A 27,650-nucleotide genomic window follows, 5' to 3' on the forward strand; every position below is an offset into this window, starting at 1 on the left:
AATAGAAGACTGTTAATAGTGCTTGTTATCCAAGGTCATTTTATTATTATTATATTATGATGCTCACAAAATGCATATATTAGGTCTGGTAGATTTTTCCACTAAGTACAAGGCTTAATTCATGAAATTTTGGTAAAAAATTCTCCGTGTATCACCACATTTTTATGTTGTTAACCCCAATCTTGACAAACAAATGACAAGCCTTTGCGCTTTATAAATAGCCTTTTCGATCTCGAAATACGAAATTCCACTTTAACTGCCAATAAACATATTAAACCATCCATCCTAGCCTAGCAACTTGCTAATACCGCCTGCAAGGGAAGAATATATTTGCTACTGTCATTCCAGCAAACTGTTGTTGTGAACGTTTCGAAGTGATAGTGTTGCAGCAACGGCATTTTGTGTGAGACATTGCAAAATCAACAAAACAGACGATGGACAGCAGTCGCCACACGAAGCTGATGTAGAGTTAGTGGTAGGGAATTTTCCATATGACTAACAGCACATCGTGCTAGCTACTTCATGTGTGTATGTAGATATACTTATATGGATATGTACATATTATATTTACAATACGTGTGTGTTGATTTATATTTACTTTAGCGCTGGTGACAAAATATTTCCGTTTGTTTAATTAAATCTCAACGCAGTAGAACGTATGCTGAAACACATGTACATATATGTATGTATACTTACAAATATATATGCAAATTTATGTGCGAAAAGTGTCACAAATATGCTCAAATTTTCATAAGCATATCATCGTAGCTATTTATATAAATGTAACTTACTTAAAAGGTGATTCGTCACAGTTGAACCAACTGACTAGTTTTATATAGCATAATCTAGATCGTTTAGTTTTGGATAGTAATGCGGGGTAAATTATCGATCAGAGCGACAAGGCAATTGCGCGTAAATCGTTGGCATTCCATTCCTTAGTACTGTATTAAAGCGCTCGTGACAAATTCAGAACCAATTAAGAGATATTGCTCTGTGTTAATCAATTTGAGGAGCTGCCGAGTATATTTACGTAAAAATTGTATCTATGCAAACTCTATTGCATCTATATAACATCCCTGTTTCTAGGTTTTTGTTTTTAGAGCTTAGTTTCCCTGAGCTTTATTTGATACCCTAGATAGACTTTGATAGAGTTTACATATCAGGTGGGTTGAGAAACCCGTATCATGAAATTCTGAATCCATAGGTTTGCAGTTACACATGACCTTCAAAAGATATGACACTCCCTGTCGGACAATTGGTTCATAAAATGTAAATTTTACAGACTGAGATTTTAGTCTTTTGAAAAACTTGAGGAAATGAATATCATATATTTTTTGATAACAAAAATACTGTTTATGCGAAAAATTGGTTTTACGAGTTGAATCTGGACTCACAAGTGGTTTGCCAAATTTTGTACAGATCATATGAGCAAAAGCGCCGATGAACCCAAAGAGGCCGTAACAAGAGGACGGTGACCCAAAAATAAGATTGATTGGAATAGCTGACACTACACAGATTAGGAGTGTATTGGACCTACGTCGCTGTCATTAATATTTGGGTACACAAGAGCTCTGCGCAAAGCGGATGCTGCGAAAGCTCACTAGCAACCGATATACAACGTCACAAATCAATGAAAAGAATAAACTAATTGAATAAATTGGAACGTTCTCTCCGTATCTGACCCTCAATGAATTTTTTCTATCCTCAAACCGTAAGATAATGATCACTGCAAAGAATTCTTCGAAACTTGTACCGATTTTGAAGAGAAAAACCCAAAATCGTCGGAAAGGCGTTACAATGAGGCTTTCGTTCTCGCTACTAATTATGTTGTATAATAAAATCAAATCGATACAACAACAAGCAATAGAAGATATTAAGCTCTTAACAAATCCAGCAATTTCATAGTGATTATCAGGCTTTTATTCTGTACTAAAAATAGACTGCTTTCGCCGAAAACCTCACCTTAGAGCAAAAATCTTAACGGACGTCCACTAGTTGTTGGGTTCCCATCGAAGCCGAGCCAAATCCGAAAATTTTAATGAACTTTCTTCTCAAAGCGTTAAACAGAAGCCATTCGAGTACATTTCTGAGACAAGACAGCTGCTAAAAACATATCTGAGTCGTTCGAAGGTTGTTTAAAGCTTTTAAAACTCTCCATGTTTGCCAGAGTAACAAAATGTCGCGCACAAAGAGAGAAAAAACTTATCACAAAACTTAGGAATAATATTTTGTGGTGTCTAATGAGCTGAAAAAATATAATTTGACGATCATACTAAGCTTGCTCCGCACAGTACACCCTATATATGGCAGTATATATGGTAAATCTCCAAGTTCTCATATGAGTAGAAGACCAAAATATTCACACTTTACCGGCAATATAGATTAGCACAAAGGGAGCCACAGGGCAGAAGAGCATGTGACCTAATATATATCAAGAAGAAGACGATTTATGTAAATATTTTGTTACACACATACATACATATATACAACAACAATATGCATGTTATTTTGCAGCAAATTTTTACCAAGCGTTGACAAGTTTATAGTTAAGTGAAGTGCGAGTACGAACAATAAATAAACCGAGCATGTCTACAGTGGCGCAGAACTTCAGTACGGATATGGGCGCATCTACAGCAGCTTATGTGCGGAAATAGATATATAAGCATAGAAGCGAAGAGTGTACACACACATTCATGCATATTAACTCACCTAAATAATTTGGTGTGTTGTTTGCGCTTGGTCAGCTGGTTGATTGTTGTCTTGGCCATGCAACGAAGCATTCAAGCAGCTAAAGTCAGCTCAGATAGCACAAAGCCTCAAACGAGCTTAAATACACAAAGCACTAGCACACATACACACACATATGTATATGTATATAGAGAAAGAGACTTATTTGCAGTTTGTTGCAGGCAAAAAATGAGCTTTCAATTTAAATTCTGCTGGTCAGCTTGACAATCAACACTATCACTACCATAGTTCGTCACTTGTTCGCAGTGCTTTGAAGAAATTGGCAACAACAACAAACAAGCAAGTAAGTGGCAAGGTGTTTGCTTGCGTTTATGTGTGTGTGTGTATGTGTAAACACTTGAAATGATATTGTTTTACAAAATAAATTGCATAAATAGATTGTCTAAATTTCGAAATTTATTCTAACAAGCAAGCACACATACACACACCCTACGTACAAGCATATACCGTTACTTGCAACACTCAATTCATTAAAGCTATTATGGCGTCAAGTGAAAATAAGCGAATGAGAGCGGCATTACACATTCTGTGGCATTAAATAAGCAAAAGGAAAGTATACAAACATATGTATGTGTGTGTGTTTGCAAGTGCATGTGTATGTAGCACAGTTATGGCGTCCATAAACCATGTAGTATGCCATTTATTTGCCAAAGTGTTGAGCGTTTTAGTGTTTAAAATTAATTTTCTTACTATTTAGCTAAGATCAACGTACATTCGCACAACCACAAACGCAACCACCAGCACACAAACACAACCTTTCATGTATTTTAAAACACATATACAACCTGTCAAGTATTCAAACATACACACACACGCATCTACGGTAAATAAAGTGCGTTTGTCAATAAGTTGTTCTGTTGATTTCGCTTAATTCGAAAACTTACACTAAACTCACTTAATTAATCCGTTTACAATTCACAGCACTCTGTTATGCACTGTTGTCAACTTACATTTAAAATATTCATTGTGTTTAAACATTTACCTTCTGGAAATTGTTGCTTATTTTCGCCGTTCGCTTGCTTTACGAGTATTTGCTGCATATTGATTAGTTTGTGTTCAGCTTATGCTCTGCAAATGTCGAATAACGGCACTTAAGTTGTTTAACAATTATAGTTATGCATTAATTAGAAGTATAAATATGCAAATTACGTAGAACTGCGATCCACTGCCGCCCGCATTTTGTCGCTCGACATTTAATTGCCACCTGCGCTCAGGTGGAAAATTGTTACTGTGACAATAAATATTACGAAATATATGTAGGTATGAAGAGTTTTTTTTTTTTAACTTATTTAGCACGGAAATCGAAGTTAATTGGTATTTTTAGGACAGAAATGCTTATTTAAATATTTTAAAAAATACTGACTACAATCTAACTAGCCAGAAAAGCTATTTTTGGCTGAAAATGAACTAGTGTGAAAAAAACCACATTTGCAGCAAACAAACAACTTATCAATGAATAAAAAAACAACAAAAAAACGTTAACTTCGGTTGCACCGCAGCTATACTACCCTTCACAGGTGCATTCCTTATAGCATAAAAGGCATATCTATCTTGTTTTTGACTGATCAGTTTGTATGGCAGCTATATGCTATAGTGGTCCGAGCTGAAAAATTTGTTCTCAGGTTTTACCGTTTAATTTTACAACAATCCATGCCAAATTTAGTGAAAATCTCTTGTCAAATAATAAAGTATTCCATAGAAGGTCTCGATTTTGATCGGTCAATTTGTACGACAGCTATATGCTATAGTGGTCCGATATAGGTGGTTCCGACAAATCAGCAGCTTTTTGCGAAAAAAAGCGACGTGTACAAAATTTCAGTACGATACCTCATATAAATACCTTGAATTAAATTTTTTTTATTTTGTAATGTTTTTTTTTTGTAATAAAATATAAAAAAAATGTTAAATCCCGCATACCGGATGAAAAATTTATTTTTTCACAAATACGGAACTAAATGATAAATATCTTTTTTTTCAACATCTTGGATTAAAAAATAAAAATAAATTTAATCCCAAATTTTTGAATTAAAAAATTCGCGAGATTTACATAAATATTTCCTATAGGGTATCCGACGTTTCCTTCTTAGCGTTACTTCGTAACAAGTTTAATACAACCTGTTCAGGATATAAAAAGAAAAATTTCATACAAAGTTCCTTTAAATCAATGGGGTCAAAAGTCGAATGACAAAAAGCGATTACATTTATTATCCACCCAGATTTTGTGGAATTATTTGAAATTGTACGCCTCGAATCATTAATATGCTAAGTGCAGAAATTTTTTCAATATCATCGCTATGTCGGCGCACTCTGTACTTAAAAAGAAAAACTGGTATAACGTTTGACAATTGACTTTTCTTATGACAGCCGAATGTAAAAACTACTATTTTTTATTTCTATGCTTAATCAGCTGACTAGGTGCGCTTGCGGTTCCTACTAGTATTAAGATAGTTTACAACTAGCTCTTTCCACTTCAGTAGTCTGGCTACTTATAATTTTATATCATAGCACTTATTTTAATATTCAATTTTTTTGAGATGTCAAACCTTTATATTGATTACATGCATTCTTTAGGTTAAGTTGAATTACGGCAACTGTATCATACTACAGATATCATAAAAAAATACAATTGTAAAGTAGATCTTAGAATCTTTTGGGTTAAAAATATACATACGAGTGTATATATTTGGACCCTCCAGATGTCAATGATAGCCCGCTTACCACGTGTAATAAAGATAACCATATTTATTGTATGTAGAGTACACCCTACAGAAAAACATCTGTTGATTGCGTCATTTGTTGAAGTAGACGAAGATATAAGCTAGCGATATTTTTTTAAAATAGCTAACATTTATGTAACAATATTTTAAATTTATACCAATTGTATGTTCTATTCACCACTTTTTGTGTGAATTGTATACCACTGACATTAAGACATTTAAAAAACGTAGTGTTAGTAGGAAGCGACTTTTAATGACCTATAAATAAATCTACCTAACACGAAGTTTTTAGATTTAAGCGAAGCTATTACCCGAGTGAAAATATAATTTTGAAGGTTTATTTTCATATTTCTAGGATTTAAAAGTTTACCTATACCTTTATAATTGCTTGAGTTATGTATTTCATGATCAAGGAAGGTGAATGACGTTATAAGAGAGGTAAAAATAGTTGTGACGCGAATTTTGTCAATTTCGAACAGCGCTGAGCTAGTGTCATAACCATGGTCCTATTTTTAAACAGTTCTTAAATCCATTCGTTATATTTTTTTAGAAAATTTTTATACAAATAAATATTTGTTATACACGTTTTAATTCAAATTCAGTTTTTCAAATGGAATGATTTCTGATAGCAAGATGATAAACCCTGTAGTTTCCTAGGTCATGCAATGACTTTTGTCATTATTCAGCAATAGCATGTTATCTACAAAGTACCCAACTAAATTAGCACAGTTTTCTATACCATTTACAGTCGCTTTACAAAAATTTTGTCTGGGCGTCCTGAACTTACAACTTAAACGAAAACGAAAATAAACTGCATGATTCCCTTTTAAATCAACTTAAAGCATACGAAAAATTAATACCATAGTATATGCGCCAGTAAATGTATAAAACGCATATAAAAGCTCGAAGCTCGAAGCGCGCGACACTGTTGTATTTCAGCTTAAAGACTCCCAAGTGAGCGCAGTCAATTATTTAGTCAAGTTGAGCTTCGTGTACACAATACTAAATATCTGCAGACACTGGACGATAATTCACCCTTGGCGAATATTTCCTGTCAATTGAAAGTTAATCATATTAAGCGAAAATTGCACACTATGCGACACTGGGGAATCCCTGTGAGAAAATTGACGAGTGCGATTTTTTAAAGAGGAAGGAGTGTAATGAGAGAGGAGCTTCCATTTAGCAGCGAGCTTATATTTTTTTAATAATAACAGTTTAAAATAACAACAACACTGTCAAGAATGACAACAGTTTTACAAAATTTGAAGACTTCACTTGATTAAAGTATCTAACTGCCAGACGGTTTCAAAACGCTACACACCAAATCTGGAATACTGTTGTTAAGGCTATTTGGAACCAGTAGTGTTCGCCTTAAATCAATATATCAAACCTCAGATCTCTTCCAAATAGAATGTGACTTGGTTACCTTCGAAAAAAAACTGAACCGTCAAGGACAGAAAAAAAGGAAAGCCAGACCGGGTGTGACCTTTAAGAACGTCATGAGCACGATTTTTTGAGTTAAAAGAATGAATAAACATAACTTTTTCTGTCAGTATTTTTAGGTTAAAAAATATTCGGACATAATTTTGATATCGTTTGCTTGGATTTTAATTCACCATTGTACCATCAGTTTGAGAATTTTCCTAAAGGGTTTATTAAGTAGCAGTATATGGATATATTTGTCCGCAGATATTACTCCCTTGGGTTCTTGCAACCAACTGCACTTGTGACACTGACGACACATGCTTGTATATAAGTCATTAATGAGCACCGCAGTTGCAACAGCAGACGGACACACCGACTAACTTAAATAGCAATAGTTGTGCAACAAAAACAAAAACAACTTCGAGTGGAACTATCAACATGCAACAACAGCAAAAAATATATGTATGTATGTATGTACGGTATAAACAACAAGCAACTGAGTGAAATCAATGAATTACTGCCAACATGCCACCGCATTGCAACAACGATAAACCATTAATTGCAACAATTCATTATGTTGAAAGCAACTGATGGACACAAGGAATGAGCATATTTGTACACGTACAGTATTGCCAGATGATTTTTTTTTTTTGTGGAATATGACAATATGTACACTATATTGACAAGTTCAGGCAGCATAACATTTAAAAAAAATTTAAAATTGAGTTTGAGTTTTTAAAAAATGTTTAAAAAAAATATTTTTAGCACATTTCAAACTCCAAAAAAATTTTTTTCTAAAAAATTTAAGACACATTTTTCTGTTTTTTTTTTTAATTCTTGCGCTATTCGCCAAAAAATATTTCTGCTAGCAAAAAACTTAAGTCTGGCAACACTGACTGCGACACCAAAACTCAGCAGTCCCGGCAAATTGCAAAACGGTTAAAAGAAATTACTACAAGGAAGTGTAAATTTTAACACTCTGCAACAATTGCCTTATTAATTTATATTCGAAAGCAAATACACACATATCATGTGCATATGTGAGTGCACTTATATCCGTTGTATAGTAAGTGAGTATTTTATTGCAAGGAATTCTCCAACTCCCAGACGAATAAAATTTACACGCAACAAAATCGTCGTGAAACACTAAAGCTTAAAGGCCAACTACCATTATCGTTCAGGGTTAACGGTTTATATTCGTACGTATTTACGCTAACATGACTATATACTACATATATACATATATGTTGTGTTCGTGTTTCAGAATGCCATTCTTTCAGAATTGCTATCAAATGTCTGACTTGTTGACAGCTTAGTGATTCGCTAGAAAGGTGAACATTGAAATTCAATTGTCGCTAATAAAAGAACAAAATGAACTATAAAATCAATTCTATAATGGTCGCGTGGCAGACACACAATCGCATTGTCGTTGGAAATGTTTCGCGATTAAAGTAGATTGAAAGCTAAATGGAACGTTGACCTGGTGAATCGATTAACCCTGACAGGTTGCGCTGTCAGCACTACAATCAGCAGCAAAACATAAAGTCAAATGAGGGACATAATGAAATAATGAACTAAAAAATATATGCAGTACAAAATGACAAGTGTTTTAGAAGTATTGTTGCAGCAACCATCTTCGATTCACCACTTCTCTACTATCTAACTTTTAGCTCGTCTACTCTTTTCGCAAAAAATTCACATGTGAAAGCAACAACTAAGTTGTACAGTTCAATTAAATACAACAGAGTGCTTAGATACTTCACTTAAATGGTATAATTGATTATACCAGTTTTTGACTTATATACCAGTTGTTAATTTTAGTCTCAATATCAGTATTTTAAATTTATACCAATTGTATGTTCTATTCATCACTCTCCTCGTTTTGGTGAGTTGTGTTCAGTTAACTTTAACATGTATCAAAAACAAGGAATCACACGTTTTTTTACAACCTGAATATTTTTTACACACTCTGTGTAACAACAAAATAAATGTATGCTTTTGGAATAGAATTAGCTTAGATCGCTAGACAGTTAAAAATAGAGAAAGTTTTATAAGTTCAGCCGAGCAGAACTCTCTCTATGGACCACTATACTATGTTGGATCAGTTCACTATAAATCTGACTAATAAATAATAGTATACCAATAGACTAGACATACTTATAAGATACTTCAAACTCTCTTAAATCAGTCGAAGGAACACCTCTAAGCCAATGCCCCTACAAATTGGACAGTAGGCTTCCAGAACTGCAGTTCCGGTTCTCATATCCCATGCAACCGATTATTTATGTTTATTCAAACATAACGGTGACTCCTCACCGCCGACGCGTTGACTATGAAGCAGCTAATTAAGTGGAGTGTCGACAGAAGAATGCTGGGTTTATGGAACGAAACAAGTATTAAAAACAGTCTCAGGATCCAATAGGTGGTAAAATCAAATAACACAACTTCAATTGACAGCTAAATAAAATCTGAGTTTGTTCGGGTAATTTAGAACGACTATAATAGGAAGCGACTTGCCAGCACCCTATAAAATCCTTTTAAAATTATCAATTGCAATGTGATATTTCAAATTAGTATATTATAATATTTTATAGTTTATTTATTAACGTTCTGATTCTACACGAACTTTGATTGAAACTCGATTCTTCAAATGAGTGTGCGAGAAAACTGGTGAACTGCATAACAAAATTTTGGTCTTACAACGTCATTTTAGGTCTTTCGAAGTATTGCTTTTTTAATATTAGCGATCTTGCAGAATTTTTTAAGACACCGTGAAATCTAGACGCCTGTAAACTAATTTATTTTATCTGGGTAGGTATTTGTCCGTCTGTATATACGCGAACTAGGTCCTCAGTTTTTGAAATATCGATTTGAAATTTTGTACACGTTCTTTTCTCGCTAAGAAGCTGCTTATTTGTCGGTACCGTCGATATTGGATCCCTATAGCGCATAGCTACCATACAAGCTGATTGATCCAAATCAAGTGCTTGTATGGAAAACTTTTTTATTTGACGAGGTATCTTCACGAAATTCGACGTGGGTTATTATTCAAGACAACGGTACAATCTCCGAATAAATTATTTAAAACGTACCACTATATCTTATAGCAGCCTTACAAACTGACCGATTAAAATCAAGATAAAGATTTTTTTATGCTATAAGAAAGCCAAGCAGTGAAAAGTATAATAGTTTTGTTGCAATCGAAACTCAAAGAAAATTAACCTAATTAACCAACTAAATCTCACTTCATTTCAAATATATTCAAATTGTATATCGACTTACTTAGAATTCAATTTTTTACTTTTCTTTCTCAAACTCAAATATTTCCATGCAACCGTCCTTAGTTAACGCTAATGCATATTTCTTTGCACACTCCATTCGAGATGGTTCTCGTGCTAACGCTTGTTGACTTTTCAACCGAACTCACTCAACGTAATCAATTTTGCTGTTGTTGCCAGTGTTGCATTACTGCTACGATTGACAACTTGATTTTTTGCATTCTTGCATTTAGCAGCAAATTTCTTGCACTTCAATTGATTTTCGTTGTTTATCGAATGTTTCTGCAAGTTGCCAGCAAGCGGTATTACAAAAGGCGACACACAACAATAGTAAACTTGTTGCGCCACTTGAGAAATTGTATTTTCGTTTTTTTAATTTTTGTTTTTTGTTTGCTTTTCGTTATTTTTGCCTTTGGCACTTCTTCCCACTCTGGTGATTTCGAATTCTGCTTCCACCGCTTTTATTAAGCGAAAATCATTTCTTACACGCATTTTCGGTGCTTTCTTTTCGCTTGTGGTTGTTGTTTCGGTTTTTTGTAATTATTGTTGGGTGCTAGCGTCCACAAGTCACAAAAAATTATACCCATCACCAACACCACAACCACCAGCTCCGCTCCCCCCGCCATCAGCACACAATCGATAATCGAATTTGCTTTCTTCGTTCGTGCTGTTTTCTTGCTTTTTGCTGCGCTATTGTGCTAGTTGCAACAATAACAATAAGCGCAATCAAGCGGCAATCGAATGAAAGAAAAACGCCATCACAGCCATCATCATCAACCATTGAACCACTATTGCAATTAAATTTTAATTGTCTGCCATTTGAAGTTTTTACAATGGAAGCCACTCGAATTCTGTGGTTTGTTTGTTGCGATCAATCGCCTGCCGCATGCCGCTCTTCGCGCGCTCCTTCAGCGTTGCAAAACTGCCTGCTGCCCTCTGGGTGCGGTTGGCTTAGAAAGTCAAGTGCTATTTGTGGTTTGTTCATCAAACGCTTCAAAGTGTGGCATTTACACGCGCACACACTCACATGTGAATATGTACAACAACACGTCTATATTTTATTTACACCTTTATGCCGCTTTCCCACAATTTTTTGTTGTTGTTGTAATTCATTGGCTATAATAAATTAACCGCAACATTTAATTGATATGTGCTGGTATGTATTTATTTACGACCACTGTCTGTCTATAATACTTGTAGCATACAGCCGCATGCCCTCGTAATTCAATTTGTTAAAATTAATTGCTCCTGACATTTAATTGATACAACATAACACTAACACTAGAAATCGTTTTTGCTCGTTAAATCTTTTTAGCGGTTAAAAAGTATTTTTTTGATATTATATACCATATACAAACTATTTTCATTTATTTGCAAATTACATATATATGTTTGTCTAATTTTGTTAGAAAAAGTTTGAAATGTTTTCAATTCAAATATAATAAAACCGAATCGAGCTTTTGCTAGAAATTTTGTTGTAAATGCTGTTGTCGACAATTCCGAGAGTTGCCTTTTATATTTCGGGATTAGAGAACAAATACAAATATTAATCATCGAAAATCGCTTTATTGTGTTTCAAAATATTCTTCATTAAGATTTATACACTTTTAAAAAGTGAACGAAATTTTTTTACAGTCAAATGTTCATGCAATATTAAATGTATGCTGGTCCCACTAATGCCTATAGTTGTCTTAATCTCACAATAGGTCACATAACGATCAACAACAACTGATTTTGGATGGCGATCATGAAATTCGTCTTGGTGTGATCCACGATCTCGATCAAATTCACTACATGTATATCATAGGTAAACACTGGTCCTTGATGGAGCTTCATCGTCAAAAATTTAATTAACTCCATCGATGCACAGTTGCTGTGTTAATCCACGTCGAAAATTGTAAAAATAATCGCGCGAAAATGTTCGCGATTTCCATTAATTTTTTAGCTGAAATGAATATTTTAAGTTACTGTGAACAACACAAAATAACTCTCGTATGTCAAAACGTTATGAGTATGTTTAGAATCAAAAATATCAAACTTTACGATAAAGTTGTGCGTTGCCAGATTGCAACACTAGGGTTGCTTAATCCCGAAATATAAAAGGCAGCGTATGCATAAGTCCTACAAACGACTGCTTTTGCTGATACGAGGTTTCATGGCGGCCTCTACTAGAAACAATACTTTTTCTACTTTTTTCAAAGCTTTTAAATATACGAATTTGTTAATTGAAAAAAAAGTCCCCCATAGGTCGTTTTATAGAAAATTTCATGCACTATAAGCAGGTTTTAAAGTTATGGAAATTTTTTTACATGTTATTTAATAAGGTAACTCCGAATTTTTACCGAGAACGTCTAATGTTAAGCTACAAATCCTGCCTTGCAGAGATATTCTTTTCTTTGTACTTATATATAAGATATTTTTAACTCATAAATTCGATTGGTCAGTTTTCTGACTCACCCTAATTTACATATCTCTAATAAACCTTCTCTTGAAATAATCTTAGCCAATCTTCTGTGGTCATTGAGGATGTTTGATTCTTTTTTATGACATCTAAAATCTGACCTAACCTTAAATATTATACGAATACAATCCTAAGTGTAAGCGACGTTAGAACAACAGATTATCTAGATTTTAATTTATTCTTACTTTTTTTGCAATTATTTATACATATATATTTGAAATGGGAATTATTCAGTTAATTTTGGTGACTGTAATTTTATATGTATGCCATCATTTAAGTCCGTAAGTAAGATAAACATTGAAAAAGATTGACCTTTTGATTGATCTTTTTGACATCGAACGTGGAATCATCCATGAAAACGTTTTGTTGAATCCAGTAACTATCAAAGTCTTCTTCACCCATTTATGGATGAGCATAAAGGGGCAACATGCATCCCTAACGATTTTTGCACAACGTTGATCCAAATAGGCATGGATTTTGAATGGGTTTTCTGTTACTTAATAATTGAGCTTACTAATAACACCAGACAATGGAGAATAGGTCTCATTAAGTAGGATTCCTATTTCAGCAACTATTTTGGCATAACACATGCATACTTTTTACAACATCTAAAATATATACAAGACTCTTTCAAAACCTATACGGAACCACTTTCTGACTAGTTTAAGACTATTCCGAAGTTAGTTATACCCTAAACAGGGAATATTAAGTTTTCCACGAAGTTTGTAATACCCAGAAGGAAACGTCAAAGATCCTATAAAATATAGAAATAAATAATCAGATGATGAGCTGGTCGACTTAGCTATGTCTGTCTGTCCGTCTATCTATCTGTATATATACGATCTAGTCCCTCAGTTTTTGAGACATCGATCTGAAATTTTGCACCTGCGCTTTTCTCGCCAAGAAGCTGCTCATTGGTCGGAACAGCCGATATCGGACCACTAAAGCACATAGCTGCCATACAAACTGAACGATCGGAATCAAGTTCTTCTGAGGAACTTTTCGTATTTGTGAAGGGTATTATTGCTTCAGTACAACCAAATTTAACGTTTTTTCTTGTTTTTTAATTATGTTCCACTCCATATCACTCGAAAAGATTATACGAACTGGAACATATATTTACTTAAATAAATACAAATGTATTGCAGCTACTCAAATAACTAATAATACAGAAGATATGAACGCGCTTAAACTACTTGTAAATGGAAATATCAACTAATTTTAAATGAAATTTTGTAATTTCCAAACCGCATTCGCCGAAGCCATAACTACTTGTTACAACTGCGAATACAATTGGAGAGGAGGAGAGCGACTAAGCGAGAAAAAAAATGTGCAAATGTGCAACGAACTAACTGTAGATGAGTTCAAGTGTATGAAAATACACATACACATATATACATACATAGATATATACATATGCACATACATACATATATAGACACATAATATAACATGTTGGTTGTGACCAAAAAGGAAGACGGAAGCTGTTACGTGCAACGAAATGTTGCTGCTGCGGTTTGTGCCACACAAAATGGACACAGGAAAAAAAATTGCGCACTTGGTTGAATAGTTAGTCGGTGGCCTGTTACATACGCACACATCTGCTGGTTACAGCAGTACAGCAAAAAGCAGCAACAACCACACACATTCGCAAGCAAGTGGCAAGCAGAAAACAAGTGCGGCATGTAATGCGATTTTTTACTTTGCGCACCAGTTGGTCGCCGGTACATAGCTGAGACCATTTTTTCAAGCAGCTTTTTTCACCTAGACTCTCAGCATTTTTTTGTTAATTTTCGCTTGCCGCTTTTAGCAAATTCGTAGCGCACTAAATTTTCCACCATATTTTTCACCAGTTTTCGGTTTTGTTTTTTTTTTTGTTGAACAGTGCTTTTGCGGTTTTCATTTAAACTTTTGCCGCGCATTTGTAATGCTGCGCTGACCAGCGCCAACAACCACAGCCATTACCATAAGCGCAGTTATCTCTCTATTGACGCCTGCCACCTCAACGCTCGGCGCTCCAGCATGCCATAGTGTTGCACGTGTGCATGTAAGTGTGTATGTGTGTGTGTGTGTGTGTATTACAAATTAGTGTAATATCAAAATAGGTTTACCACTTCCTCGCGCACTAAACTCAACTGAACTGTGTCGAACTGTGATGCGGTGAATTCGCTTACTCGATTGGACTACACACTGCAATGGCGTGGTCCTGGACACACATACACATACCGGCAATTTTACGCGTCCAGCGATAGTGGAGGGCACTAGCAAATAGTACACACTTGAAAAGCTCTTTAACTGCTAAGCCGCTGCCACGACAGCTTCCGCCACATACGAGTATGTACGTATCCCCTACCTCTGTGTGTGTGTGTGTTTAGTCATCTGTTGTAATGCCAGCGACTACTTCATTCTCATATTTAGTCTGTAAAGTCGAGGATGAGCTCATGTTGCCAGCGTCACCTCCACGATCCCCTCTATTACGCTATGAAGCGCGCTGCTGTTGCTTTCTGTCTGCTACTTTTGGTGGTTAACTTTCTCATTTTATTGATGTTGCAAGTAACATGCGGTGCAGCAGCAGCAGTACCGACACCAGCTCAAATGCTAGCACCAGCAGCTGGAGCATGCATGACCGCAGCAAAGTTGGAAATGAACTGGTCGACAGTCGGGATCAGCGGCAATGGCAATAGTTGTTATTGTATTGTTGTTAAATAGAGTATGAGTAAATACAAAAAAAAAATTATGCACATACATACATATATACAAATTTATTAATGTTTTTATATGTGTGTGCCTATTTACCAGCGAGTATGTCAAAATTTTCCATTCCGATTTTCCTTTCGGTTATTTCGCTCATTTAAAGTATGCAATTTCGCTACAAATGTCTGGAATTATTATTATAATTTGCATATTTAAGAAATTTTATTTTTATTTTCCCATAAATCGCGGCTACAGAATCGTTGAAAATGTTGCAAAAATGTTTTGGGAAGTCTACTTTACCACGAACACTATTATTTGAATGGCACAGAGCATTTAGTTAAGGTCGTGAAGTCAACGAAAACTTATCTTATGCGATCCATCTCTGTTTATGACGATAACATCGAAAAAGGCAAAGAAACAGTGCTTGAAAATCGTCGTATTGACATCAGAGAGATATCAGAGGATCTCAACATCTCTTATGAATCGATTCAACACATTTGGGTTAATGTTTTGGGCATGAAGCTGTCAATGCTAATTGAGGTCGCAAAGTGATGCTTAACAGCGTAGGTGTGAACCCTACATTCATCAAAAGCTTCATACTACTGACGGGACATAGGTTTAAAAATATGACGTCGAAATTGTTAAAAAAATCTAGCGAAAAAATCGAATATCCGCTGAAGAACCTCAGCCCGGGCACAAGTGTATGGAAAACTCGATTAAGCATTGGCATGTTTGTATTTTCTTAGGCGCCTCTATTAAAGGCGATAATAAAGGTTTGTTTTAAAATACACCAAAAAGTTATTTTTTTTCCTCAGACCGGGTCAAAAATCAGGTATATTAGGTACATAGCACAACTTCAGTCTTGTTTCAAAACTGATCTATGGTTTATAGTATATTTTTTTAGCGCTTGATTATATTTATGCATATTTAAAGAATACACAGCAAAGTATTTGAAGAAAAAAAATTAAATATTTTTCGAGAGCTCCAACGGTGCTAAAAAAAGCTATCCACTGCTCCAGTGATTTCGACCTTATTCTTGGCTGAAACCTAAAAAAATTCTCTGCTAGAAGATATTACCGTACAATGACCGATGATCGAAAAAAATTCAAAAATTAACAAAATGGCGACGTTCTTAGAAATAAATCGAGTTGTACACAAAGCTTGGACGTTTTCAGGCTCTAAATTCGATTTCTGATCGGAGAACTATCTGTACACAGGGTATGCAGAATGAATTTTATATTATTCGTATCATTTTTGCTTTGAGTAATCACTTAAGAAAATTTGAGAAATTCAGTTTGAGAAAAATGCATTCAAAGATAGCTGATTGAACTGAGCTGCTGCTACTTTAGAAGTTAATTATTACTAAAAATATTACTAAAAACTATTTGGGATATTTATATAAAATTTTAGTATGATATTTTTAAAGGCATAAGCTTTCGAAATATGAACAAAAAAAAACAAGACAAAAAGTTTACTTCGTCTCCATTGAAGTTCCAATTTACAGATTCAAGTTTTCCCTAAAAGAACTTAATTTTGATCTTTCAGTTTGTACGGCAGCTATATGCCACAGTGGTCCGATATCGCCGGTTCCGACAAATCGGCAGCTACTTGAGGAGAAAAAGTTGTGTGTGAAATTTCAGATCGATATCTCGAGAACTGCGGGACTCGTGCGCGTATATACAGACAGACGGAGATGGCTAAAGCGATATCGATCGATACATATACAAACTTCGTTGCAAACTTGATATACGCTGTTCAGGGTATAATTAATATTATTTGTGATATCAGTCTGAAAATGTAAAATTCGTCCGTTGACGATGCTAATAATGCATTGTTAGATTTCAAAATAGAACCGATAGGTTGGGCCAGATTTGTCAACACTTTTTAACTCATTTATGATAGTTACTCTCTCCATCAACATCTTAATGATGATAGAGAAGAGTTAATTTATTGGTTGATGGAAAAAATGAGCGTTCGTTAGTTCATAGAAGTGGCACTAACACTCTTTCTCGAATACCAAATCAGGATAATTCAAGTTTTCGCCACTCTTAAGCCACTGTCTAATTTTTACGATATTTATGGACGTTATTATATCTCAAGCGGCCAAATACTAGGCTCTAGCAGAGGCATTGCATTCCTAACTGCATCTTTATTTCCAATGATACTTTATATCTAAATAAATATACAAAAATATATAAAAACTCCTATCATATAAACTATGGATCATATCGAGCTTTAAATATGTAGGTTATTTTCGAAATTAATAAGGTTATGTTCACACCCACCAAACTCTTCATTTTCTTCTACTCATATCAAATGCACATTCTCCGACCGCATCATGTTACAACACGAATAAAAGCATTTCATGTAATTGAAACCGCAAACTGACATCTGAGTGAAATGTACGAGGCGGCGGTTTGCCGTTCAACGTGAAAAAATATGGCAACGCCACAACACGTCGCATTTTATTGCCAAAGTTCAGCGCAGTTCATAGTGGCCAAGTAAGCGATGTGAGTAGCGGTAGACTACTCTGCTTTGCGGCACAAACACATATTTTGGCTGCATTTTGTTAAATTTTTTGTTATTGTTGCTGCCAAACAAACAAATAGAAATTTCACAATTGGCTTTGTTGGTATGCGCACATATCTAACCCATCTAACCACGTATACTTAATATAAATGCATAAGGTTGAGGGTTAGCATGAGTCAGGCCTTTCAACCCGGAGCTTTAAAATTTCAGATTTAAAATTTTATTTGAAGAAAATTTAATAAAATTTATGTTTCATTTTTAAAGAGCTTTCACCCTTTCATTAACTGCTAATGACTTAAATATTTGCCCCAAAATTCCTAGAGGTCAGCCATGCGCACCGATAAATTTCAATAAAGAAAGCAGATAACTTTTTAAATGTCGTAAAGATAACAATTATTTTCTCAAAGAATTCAATTACAAAGATGATTGCAAAAATTGGCAACATAAAAAAAGTTAAGAGAAAATTTGCTACCCATAAAAGGGTCAAAGGTGACAGTTGTAAGTGGCTAAGGGCACATTTAATGGGGTAAACGTATAAATCGTCAAACAGTTTAATCGCCTCAGCAATCAAAGCACATCTACCTTAACAAAAAATAACTACCGAGCGATTAATGTTGCGCACAAGGGTATTGTACAACAACAAGTTAGAAATAGAAATACTTTATGTAAAAATATTTTTATTTCCCATCTCGCACCGATGGGTGGAAGGAGTTCATTCGGAGCCTGGAGTTGGCGAACGGTAATGAAATCTATTAAATACCAAGAGAAATACCACGGAATAGGCAGGCTATCGCTGCAGTTACGTAATTTATCTATATAATGCCAAATGAGAGCGATTTAAAAATACTTGAATATAATAAATAGACACACTGGCATAGCAGAGCTGAAATATACCCAGCAGGAAAGTGGATGTGATGTATGACTGGGAAGTAACCGCATACAAGTATATTAAAGTGCCTCCGAAATAATCGTCGATTTTTAAAAGTAGTTTTTTTTTTCTGATCTAAAAGTGCCTACTGGACGAGGTTCAGGTCAAGAGTGTCAATCTGACAGCAAAATTTGTAATTCTAAGAAATATTTTAGCAAATCATTCAGTGAAGTCAACTAGCGCTTGACTCTTCTCGTTCGATAGCAATTGGCAAAAATTACTTAACCGATTGACAACGTGGTCGTACGTGATTTTGTGATGAGCCACGTCACGCAACATAAAATTCGATTATCTCGTATTGCCGGGCTACCGATTGAAAGTGTACGAAATAGCCGAGATAGTAGGCATCTTAAAAATCTGCTGTGTCATATCCTATATAAAATATTGGTCTTAAGAGTGCTGTCGGACCAATGGTTGTCACGTTTTCTCACTGCGAACAATAAGCGCACCGTAAGACCACTACACAGTAAGTTTTGATGTTGCTTAAGCACATTCCGAATACGTTTCAGCGTCGTTTCGTAACGAAACATGGATTCACTGTTATACTTGTACATCGAAGGGCTAGAAACTGACGGAACAGTGTTCTTCATCCGGCATTCTCCGAAAAAGGTCAATACCGTCCTATCAACCGTAAAAGTGATGTCTTCCGTTTTTTGGGTTTAAAAAGGTGTAGTTTAGATAGACCTCGAAAAAGGAACCTTGAGGCTTCTTTTTCTTTCCAAACTAGATACTTCCGAAGATAGGATTTTGACACCGAAGGAATTATAGACACATCCGAAACACTTTAACTCGAGGAATCCACAAAACACGATTAATATTTCGGGGTATTTGGCCAATAATTTCTTCACAAACGATGTTGATAACTAGACGTCTTACAGCCACAGCGACTCTCTAAAAGACAATATTGCACTGAAATGAGAAGGAACTCGAACTGGTATTGGGTTCACTGTAACCACTCCGCAACCAACAATTTCTCTGCTAGTATAAACGCAACAGTGCAAGAGTAAATGAGAGAAAGCAAATTGAAATCGCAAGCGAAGGAAAAATAATAAAAAATATAATGTCACTAAAATCCATTAAAAAGGGATACGCTAGCAAATGCGGCAACAGAAGGCCAAACAGCGAGCCGGTCGCTCTGACCGACCGATGAATTGTGAGTGAGTTGGCGTGGCTATGGGTCGATTGGTTTGCTGGTCACCGCTGCAGAAAAACGAAAGTAGAAAATTCAATAAAAATTCAGATAACTTAATGTGCGAAACACATCAACCGCCTGCACTGCGCTAAACCCCGCGCAGCTGTGAATGAGAAAATCGTCTACGAGCAAAATTTTGCAATGAAACTAAAAAAATTAGAGAAAGATAAAGAAAAGTTTAAGTGAATTTCAATGTAATTTTTGTGTGGCAACTTTACTTTGTAAGTATGTGTGAGAAACACATTATGGTCAGCGCGTGGTGTGGGAAAATCAAAGAAAATAAAAGAAAGAGCAACCAAATGCTGCACTCAATTTGCGCTGGTATTCTACAACAGTGTAATACAAAGTCTTGAATGAAAGTCGCTTGTACTTTGGAGCGGTTCAAATACAAATTGTCGTAATAGATCAAAGTGTGACGGGACTGGAATGTATCAATTAGGATTTATTAAGCTGAAAAAGCATGGAATTCGCGCGGAGATACTTTGTTGCGGCTGCCGCGATATTGTGTGTACCCCCTTCCGCCACTGACAAATTCATTCATCACGTCAGGCGTGTAGACGAAACGAAGGAAGGCATGCATTACGAATAGAGTAGCGAAGTCTTTTTTATTGAAAGCCACAACACTCTGCGGTCAGCTGTCGCGGCATATTGCAGACAATTTGAAAATAATTGTTTTTGCGGTTTTGTACAAATCGTTTTACACTCTAACGCCAACATTTGTCTTCCACTTACAACGCCCCAGCCGCCCCTCTTGCTCATTCGCACAAAGTATTTCTGCTGTAATGCCTTAGATGCCTTGATGCTTTCTCAAGTTGCGCGCTTAAAATATTTAACGCCTACACACACACTCATCCATCGCATGTAGTGGAGCTTGTAAGTAGAACTTTTTAATTCCTCTTCGGCATTCAACTTATTTGATTTCTTTTCACTTGGTTTTTCGCTGATTAACTTTTTCCACTCAGCTGCTTTTGAAATTTTATTTTATATTCCCTTTTTTTTACTTAGCTACTTACACTGCTGCTTTACACCGGACATAGCCGCATATGCCTATTTCCGGCGCGATAAGCAGTTTAGCAGTATCTCGCACTAAATAAGTTCAAAATTTTGCCTTTTCATGCGATAACTAAGAAAGCGGATTAACTTTCAATTACATTTTGTCACGTTCTCTATCGAGAAAAATTGTGGAGGTTTTCGAAAATAAAAGTATGAAGAATTTATTTGTTTTCGGAAGGAAATTATTTTCTGCGGCTTACTTTTAAAAACAAATATTTTATAATGAAAAATATTCGGAAGTGGAATTTTATTGCTGGCTCGATAATCCCTCTTCATATTATAAAGCATTTTTACCTCAAAGCGAGGTAGATGTTAGATAATACCACGCTATGTTAACCGAAAACTACGCTCTTTTAAAATTTTTAAATAACAATTATAAATTGGTTAGTTTTGAAAAGTTCGAACTAGTTTCAGAGGTTAGTAGACGAGCTAGTACCTAGCCGGATCTTAAAAGTTCCGATGAGCATAAAATAGTAGCATGACCAACGGGTACATAGTAGGTAGTCAACAATTCATTCTTTAGCTTCATCCTTTTATTCGTGCATCGACAAGAAATCTTACACCTCCAGAGCCGGCGGTTTAACATGTAAAATGCTCTCTTAACACTTAGAAACCCTTTAACGAAACTGAACGAACTCTCGAGTTAAGGTTTTGTTTCCAACTTATTTTGAAACTCAAAACCATACACACTCTTGAAAAAGAGAATAGACTTCTTCAACCCAACGATACTGTCTTGACTCACTTTAAATATAAATGTTTGTCAATCTTGTGAACTTGTGGAACACCACAAACCTTAAGTAGTACTAGATAGTAGCTTTGCCGCTTACACTTAAGACAGACCAAAACTCTAAAAATTTAAGTAATGTTTACAATATCTGCAATACCATCTGATCAAATTTTACTACTCTGACTGGATGGCCCATTTAAACTGCACGTGCAAACTGAATCGATAAAAAAATGTGTTCCTACGTTCGCACAACCCTTTTTTTTTAATTCGTGTGAACTTTGATCTCCAATGTTAATTAGTGCACGTTTGGCAGCTGCTTATTTACGAGGCGAAAAGTTTGTCTGGCGAGTTTTACCATGGAAAACAAATTTAACAACGAATTTGCTTAAAATTTTGTGTTTCCAATGGAATCACGGCTTCAGAGTGGCTGAAAATGTTGCAAAAGTTTTTTGCAGAGTCTACTTTATCACGAACAAAAGTATTTGAGTGGCACAAAGCATTCACAGAGGTCGTGAAGTCATCGAAAACTTGCCTCTGTTAATGACGATAACACTGAAACACTAAAATTTAAAGAAACGGTGCCTGAAGTCCTCGTGTTGGCATCTGAGAGATATCAACATCTCTTATGGATCGACTCAGTACATTTAGGTGGAAATGTGTCAATGCTGGACTCGTATCAAACGTCGAGTAGAGGTCAAGAGATGCTTGACAACGTAGCCGAGGATCCTACATACATCAAACGCATTATTACTAATGACGAGAAGTGGGTTTATGAATATGTCGAAAATGTGAAATTATCTTCGCGGTGAAAATGTCAACTAGAATGGATGCTGTCCGAACAGTGAGAGAGTTGGAGAAGTTTCGAAATATTTGTCGCATCTGAAGTCGCTGATTTTTAACCCACTTTTAGAACTCGAAGAGGTAGTCGAGTGTTCTTTTGCCGCTCACTTTCAATTCTCTTCTAGTTAACGTGCGTTATAAAGTAGTGGCCGGATGATCAACTTAAAAGCACATTATCTAAAACGAGCCAACACTGAATCGCGCTTTCTAAGCTTAGAAATCAATAATATTTAAACTTTTTCCAACTTTTTGGTGAAAACAACTTTTTTTTTTTCAGGGGTACTCGTTCATTTTCATTCACCCAACGTGACCCACAAAAGCTCTTTACTTCCATGCGCATGACATTAGTGCATAAGTGCGGCAATATATAAAACTTAACATAAGTGACCCTTAAGCTAAACATCTTCACACTCAACTTCATAAGCCGCATAAATAGTTGTGGGTAACTGAAGATATTCATCACAGTTAAGTTGAGTCGGAGTCCAATTTTTGGTCAAAAACGCCGCCGGCCAATTATGTGTTATGCACAAAGCCGTTACATAAGACTCCATTAAGCAACCAATTAACAATTCAATCACGTTCGGTTCATATAAAATTTCATTAATGTGGAATTCATGTTTATTTTGTGTATTTAAGCAAAAAAAAAAACACAATGAAAAAAGAGTATAATGTCAGCGCTTGTATTTCAATCGCAATTGCCTACATACTTTTAACGGTTTAGTTATTTATTTTCTATTTTTCGTACGAAAAAAAGTTCGTTAACCTCGCGCGAGTCTTAAGAAGTGACCAAAAATAAAGTTTTGAAATTAAAAGTCCAAAGCATTACTTACCCAGTACAAACAGCATGGCGATGGCCATTGTTAACATCTGATGTTGCTGCAACATGTTGCTAGTGTTAGTTGCTAGTTGGCTGCTGCTTGCGTTCGCTCTCTAATTTTGCAACTCTCTTTGTGTTTTGTCGCACTGTTTTTTAGTTTTGTTTTTGCTTTTTATACTTATATTTATATCCTTGAATGCGACGCTGTTGCGATTTGTGATTTGCGAATTTCGCAGCACTTTTATGAAAATTAGCGCGTGTTCCGGTTGCTAATATTTTATTGGTTTATATTATTGCTTATTCAACAACAATTTTTTTTTACCACTTATGTACTTATTTATGTACTTGTATGTATAAGATTTGTATTTCCGGTATTTCAATGAACTTTCACAATTTCTTTTTTATTTTATGATATCTCGCCAACTTTTCCTTAATGAGATTATTTATATGTTTTTTAATTTACTACAAAAATACTCGTATATAATTGCTTCAGCTCAAGTTTTTATACTCGCATTTGATTTTCTGTATTTTCATTATACAATATAATTAATTTGACGGTGCGCAGATGCAAAGAGCAAATATGAGATAAAATAAAAAAGTAGCCATGTGTTACATAATACCTCTATAAATAAGTAAGTAATATTAAATCGTTTTTGAAACTAACTGATAAGTCGAAAAAAAATTAAAAAGCGATATAACAAAATGCATGTGTCTATAAAAAAACATGCTGGAAACGAGTACAAATGCCATTTTTAACATTATTGATAATTAGATAGGTAGGTAGCTAGAGTGGCTGTCTGACGAGGCAACTAGGCCTATAGGAGGCCCATTGTGATACCACCAGGACTAATGTTCCCTCACTTTAATATCTCCTCCCTGAACCAACCTGTGCTTTCGATGAAGTTCATCAGTATAAATAGTTTTATATTGATATTTAAATCAAATCATTACATAAGAGTTTTTAAAAGTCACGATCCCTTAGAAAATCACAAAAAATCGTTTTCATTGCATCACTGTCCTTGTCAATCCTTACATGTTAAAATATTAAATATTTTCAAATATAATGCCATCTATGTCGTTTAGTATGTCTTGGAGAGTCTTTGAAAATCTATAAGATTAAACATTTTTAAGACACTTTTTAAAAAAAGTACTTATTCAAAGGTATTATCGACACAGTGCTCCAGTAATTTGATAAGGACATTCTTCTAGAACATTTTGATATTCTAAAAGATCACACAAGAGATCTTCGATAATAATCAAACAAAACATAATTTACTCAGCGATGTTGAACAAGTTTTCTAATCGTTAAGGAAACAAGGACACCTATTTAATACACGTTAACTATAAACGAAACGAAGATCTATACTAGCAGTTATGAAACAATCAAAGCACCGAAACTCTCACCGCAGTTTTCTTTATATTAAAAACTCGAATGTGTCATGATACATAATTGTTTGTCGTATCTCTACATCCTGTAAGCGTTGAAATCAAATATAGAATCAAATTTGTCAATAATTGATCATTTTGTCTGTCACTTTGTAAGTAAAACTCTCTCTCGTTATTGTCGTAAGTGCCTTAAATATATTTATAGCTTGAAAGCTAAGAATATCTGATGAGAAGTTTCGAGAAAGATGCTTACAAAGATATCTAAAACAAGCCAGCTAAAAGTGTTCAATGCGCTCCCAAAAAGTGGTAAGAAGAGTTAACAGATGTAAGTATTTAACTTCTAAGAATTATCAGGTTATAGGGTCAATACAAGCGAAAGGCTTCTAATTCATGATCTTTTAAGAGTCAAACCTCCACAAGCGAAATTTTTGTTAAACCCATTAAGTATCCGATTTGATAGTATTTTTTATAAAGACACATTTATAATTGGGCTGCGGCTCCTCTTGAACTCATAGATGAAAAAAACCTTAATTTTGGATTGCCGATCTACCTAACCAGAATGGACCCAGCTCCCTTCATTGGGCCTAGGACTGTCAGCTCGACAGCATTTTTCAAAATTATGTAGTGCAAGTTTTTTACCGCTACAACAATAACAGCTCTGAGTTTTTTATTCAACAGCTCATCTTTAACTGACTCTCAAGAAGTAAAAATAACTTCTCACAAAAATTTTAATGGCTTTGCAAATATTTAGTTTCAGATAGAGCGGCAGAGGTAGCGTAAAGTTCTTCCACGCTCAAATTCCAGGACGGACTAATGCAGACCTAAATTGATGTTTTATAACATGGTCGATAAAGGTTTTTTTTTAAATATCATAGGAAATTAAGGATTAACAAGCTAGGCTCCCTGATTGTCATAAGAACAAGGTAAACCATAATAATTGATTAATTTATTAAATGCAAAGCTAAAGAAAACAGAAAGTTAAGTTCTTCTGACACTAAGCACATATATAAGATAGTCTAAAAATTACATTTGGCCAGTTTAACTATGCTTCAAATGTATTTACGCTCACTATATAAAAAAAATGGGCAAAAACTAAAAAAATAACACAAAGCATTTGCAAAATTCAATGCACTCTGAATAACTGAAAATATATATTATTTATGTATGCCTAGCAATACACTTAATATGGGTGTGTAAACTGCACGTCTGCGCACTTTGGAAGCAAACTATTTTTGGCACTTGTTTATCCAAAGTAAAAATATTTTTTTCTTCAAGCTTTACAATTAACAAGTGGCGCTTGAAATGAAAAACGCGTCGCAGAACCAAGCCTTTAAACTTATTTTTAATACACGTATATATATTTACTGTTATTATACAGTATGTAAGCCTCTTCGACGCACTGCATTTAAGCACTGTGACAATAATATTTAGACAAACCTCTACAATGATCGCTGCGAACCGCACTGCTCTGAAACTCGTCTGTAACTGAAGGTAAAAGTCGGACTCCCAGCTTAATGAAGCGCCCGCCGTTCGAAGCTTAGCGGCTCCAGCTCCGAAAAGTCATTGTAATAATACACATAAATGGCAAATAAGTGTACCAAGAGGTGGGTGAGAGGTAGCCAGAAAAGACAGTAACGATATAAATGTTCGATGCTGCCGACGATCCGGCTACTGTAGTGGTTGTGACTTTAGCGTCATAGCGGCTTACAGCACATTTGTGGTAAGCGCCTTTGGGCCGCTGGCAACACCAACAGCAGCTTGGCGGCGGACCACGCTGCGACTTAAGCTTATAGCTTTTTGGTTTTGTTGTTGTGTTTTTATTTTCATTACTTGTGACTTCGTTATGCCAACTTATTCAACTTATTATTGTACTTATTGCTGCACTCGAGCGTGAGGTTTTCTCATCATCAATCTCTTTGTTTTGGCTATTGTTTATTTATATTTATTTTTTTCTATTTACTCGTTTTTTCTCTCAAGCGATTCAATTATAATTTTCTTTAACATTGAGTTATGTAGACAATACCGTTAGTTACGCTGTTCAATTTGCGCTTGCTGTGCGTTAAGATGACTTGTTTAATTTTTCAAATACCTACTTTTTTACAATTTACCGATCATATTTGGTAATTATTATGTATTTATATGAAAGGGTGGATCTAGTACACATAATTGAGGAAGTGTTGATTTCTTTTTTCATTTCTGCTTTGACAATATTCATTATTCTAGTTTAAAGTCACTAATCTTTTAAAATAGTATTTCCACTCCTCGGATTATACTCTCTACAAAGGTTTATTTCGCCATCATAGTCGGTATGCGACTTTCATAAGTGAAATGCGCCTGATTGTAGGCAACGATTAGACATTATTATTTATGAAAAGCTAAAGGACAGATACTAGACTACAGATTTTACACAGACGAGGCTATTTGAACTGCAATCACAAACCGAATCCCAAAAGTTCGTCGATCGATTCCATAAAAAATAATTGAACAACGAATTTGTTTGAAATTTTGTACAATATTTCCAATGGAATCACGGCTAAAGAATTGTTAAAAATGTTGCAAAAGTGTTTTGGGGAGTTTACTTTATCTTGAACGAAGTATTTGAGGGGAACAAAGCACTAAATAAAGGTCGTGAAATCATCGAAAACGTGCCTCATGCGAGGCATCTATCGCAAAACGAAACAGCATCTGTTAAGCGACGCTTGACAACGTTACTGGGGGGCTTATGAATATGATGTCGACGCTCCATTGTCCAAAATTAGGTACAATACAATTACCGACGAGACTGTTAAAGGCCAATTATTGATACTAGACTTACTGAAAATTTTCGCAAAACATATTATAAATATCCACACAAA

The 27,650-nt window shown here is 35.1% G+C and overlaps 1 protein-coding gene across 4 annotated transcripts in view; it reads right to left on the minus strand.

The window, feature by feature from the left end:
* LOC106622056 (protein obstructor-E) overlaps positions 1 to 26,329 on the minus strand; it is a 165,098-nt gene extending 138,769 nt beyond the window's left edge. The window contains exons 1-2 of one of the 4 annotated variants that reach the window (XM_070109902.1): positions 26,233 to 26,329; positions 23,423 to 23,838 (exon numbers count right to left, since the gene is read on the minus strand). In XM_070109902.1, coding sequence (XP_069966003.1) covers positions 23,423 to 23,477 — 55 coding nt within the window. In that variant the 5' untranslated portion in view covers positions 23,478 to 23,838; positions 26,233 to 26,329. Of the gene's footprint in view, positions 1 to 23,422; positions 23,932 to 26,232 lie in introns of all 4 variants that reach the window. The other 3 variants (XM_070109901.1, XM_070109904.1, XM_070109903.1) reach the window with 3 other exon arrangements.
* Between the last annotated feature and the right edge of the window lie 1,321 nt (positions 26,330 to 27,650).

Source organism: Bactrocera oleae, chromosome 5, assembly GCF_042242935.1.
Source record: "Bactrocera oleae isolate idBacOlea1 chromosome 5, idBacOlea1, whole genome shotgun sequence".
NCBI lineage: Eukaryota > Metazoa > Arthropoda > Insecta > Diptera > Tephritidae > Bactrocera > Bactrocera oleae.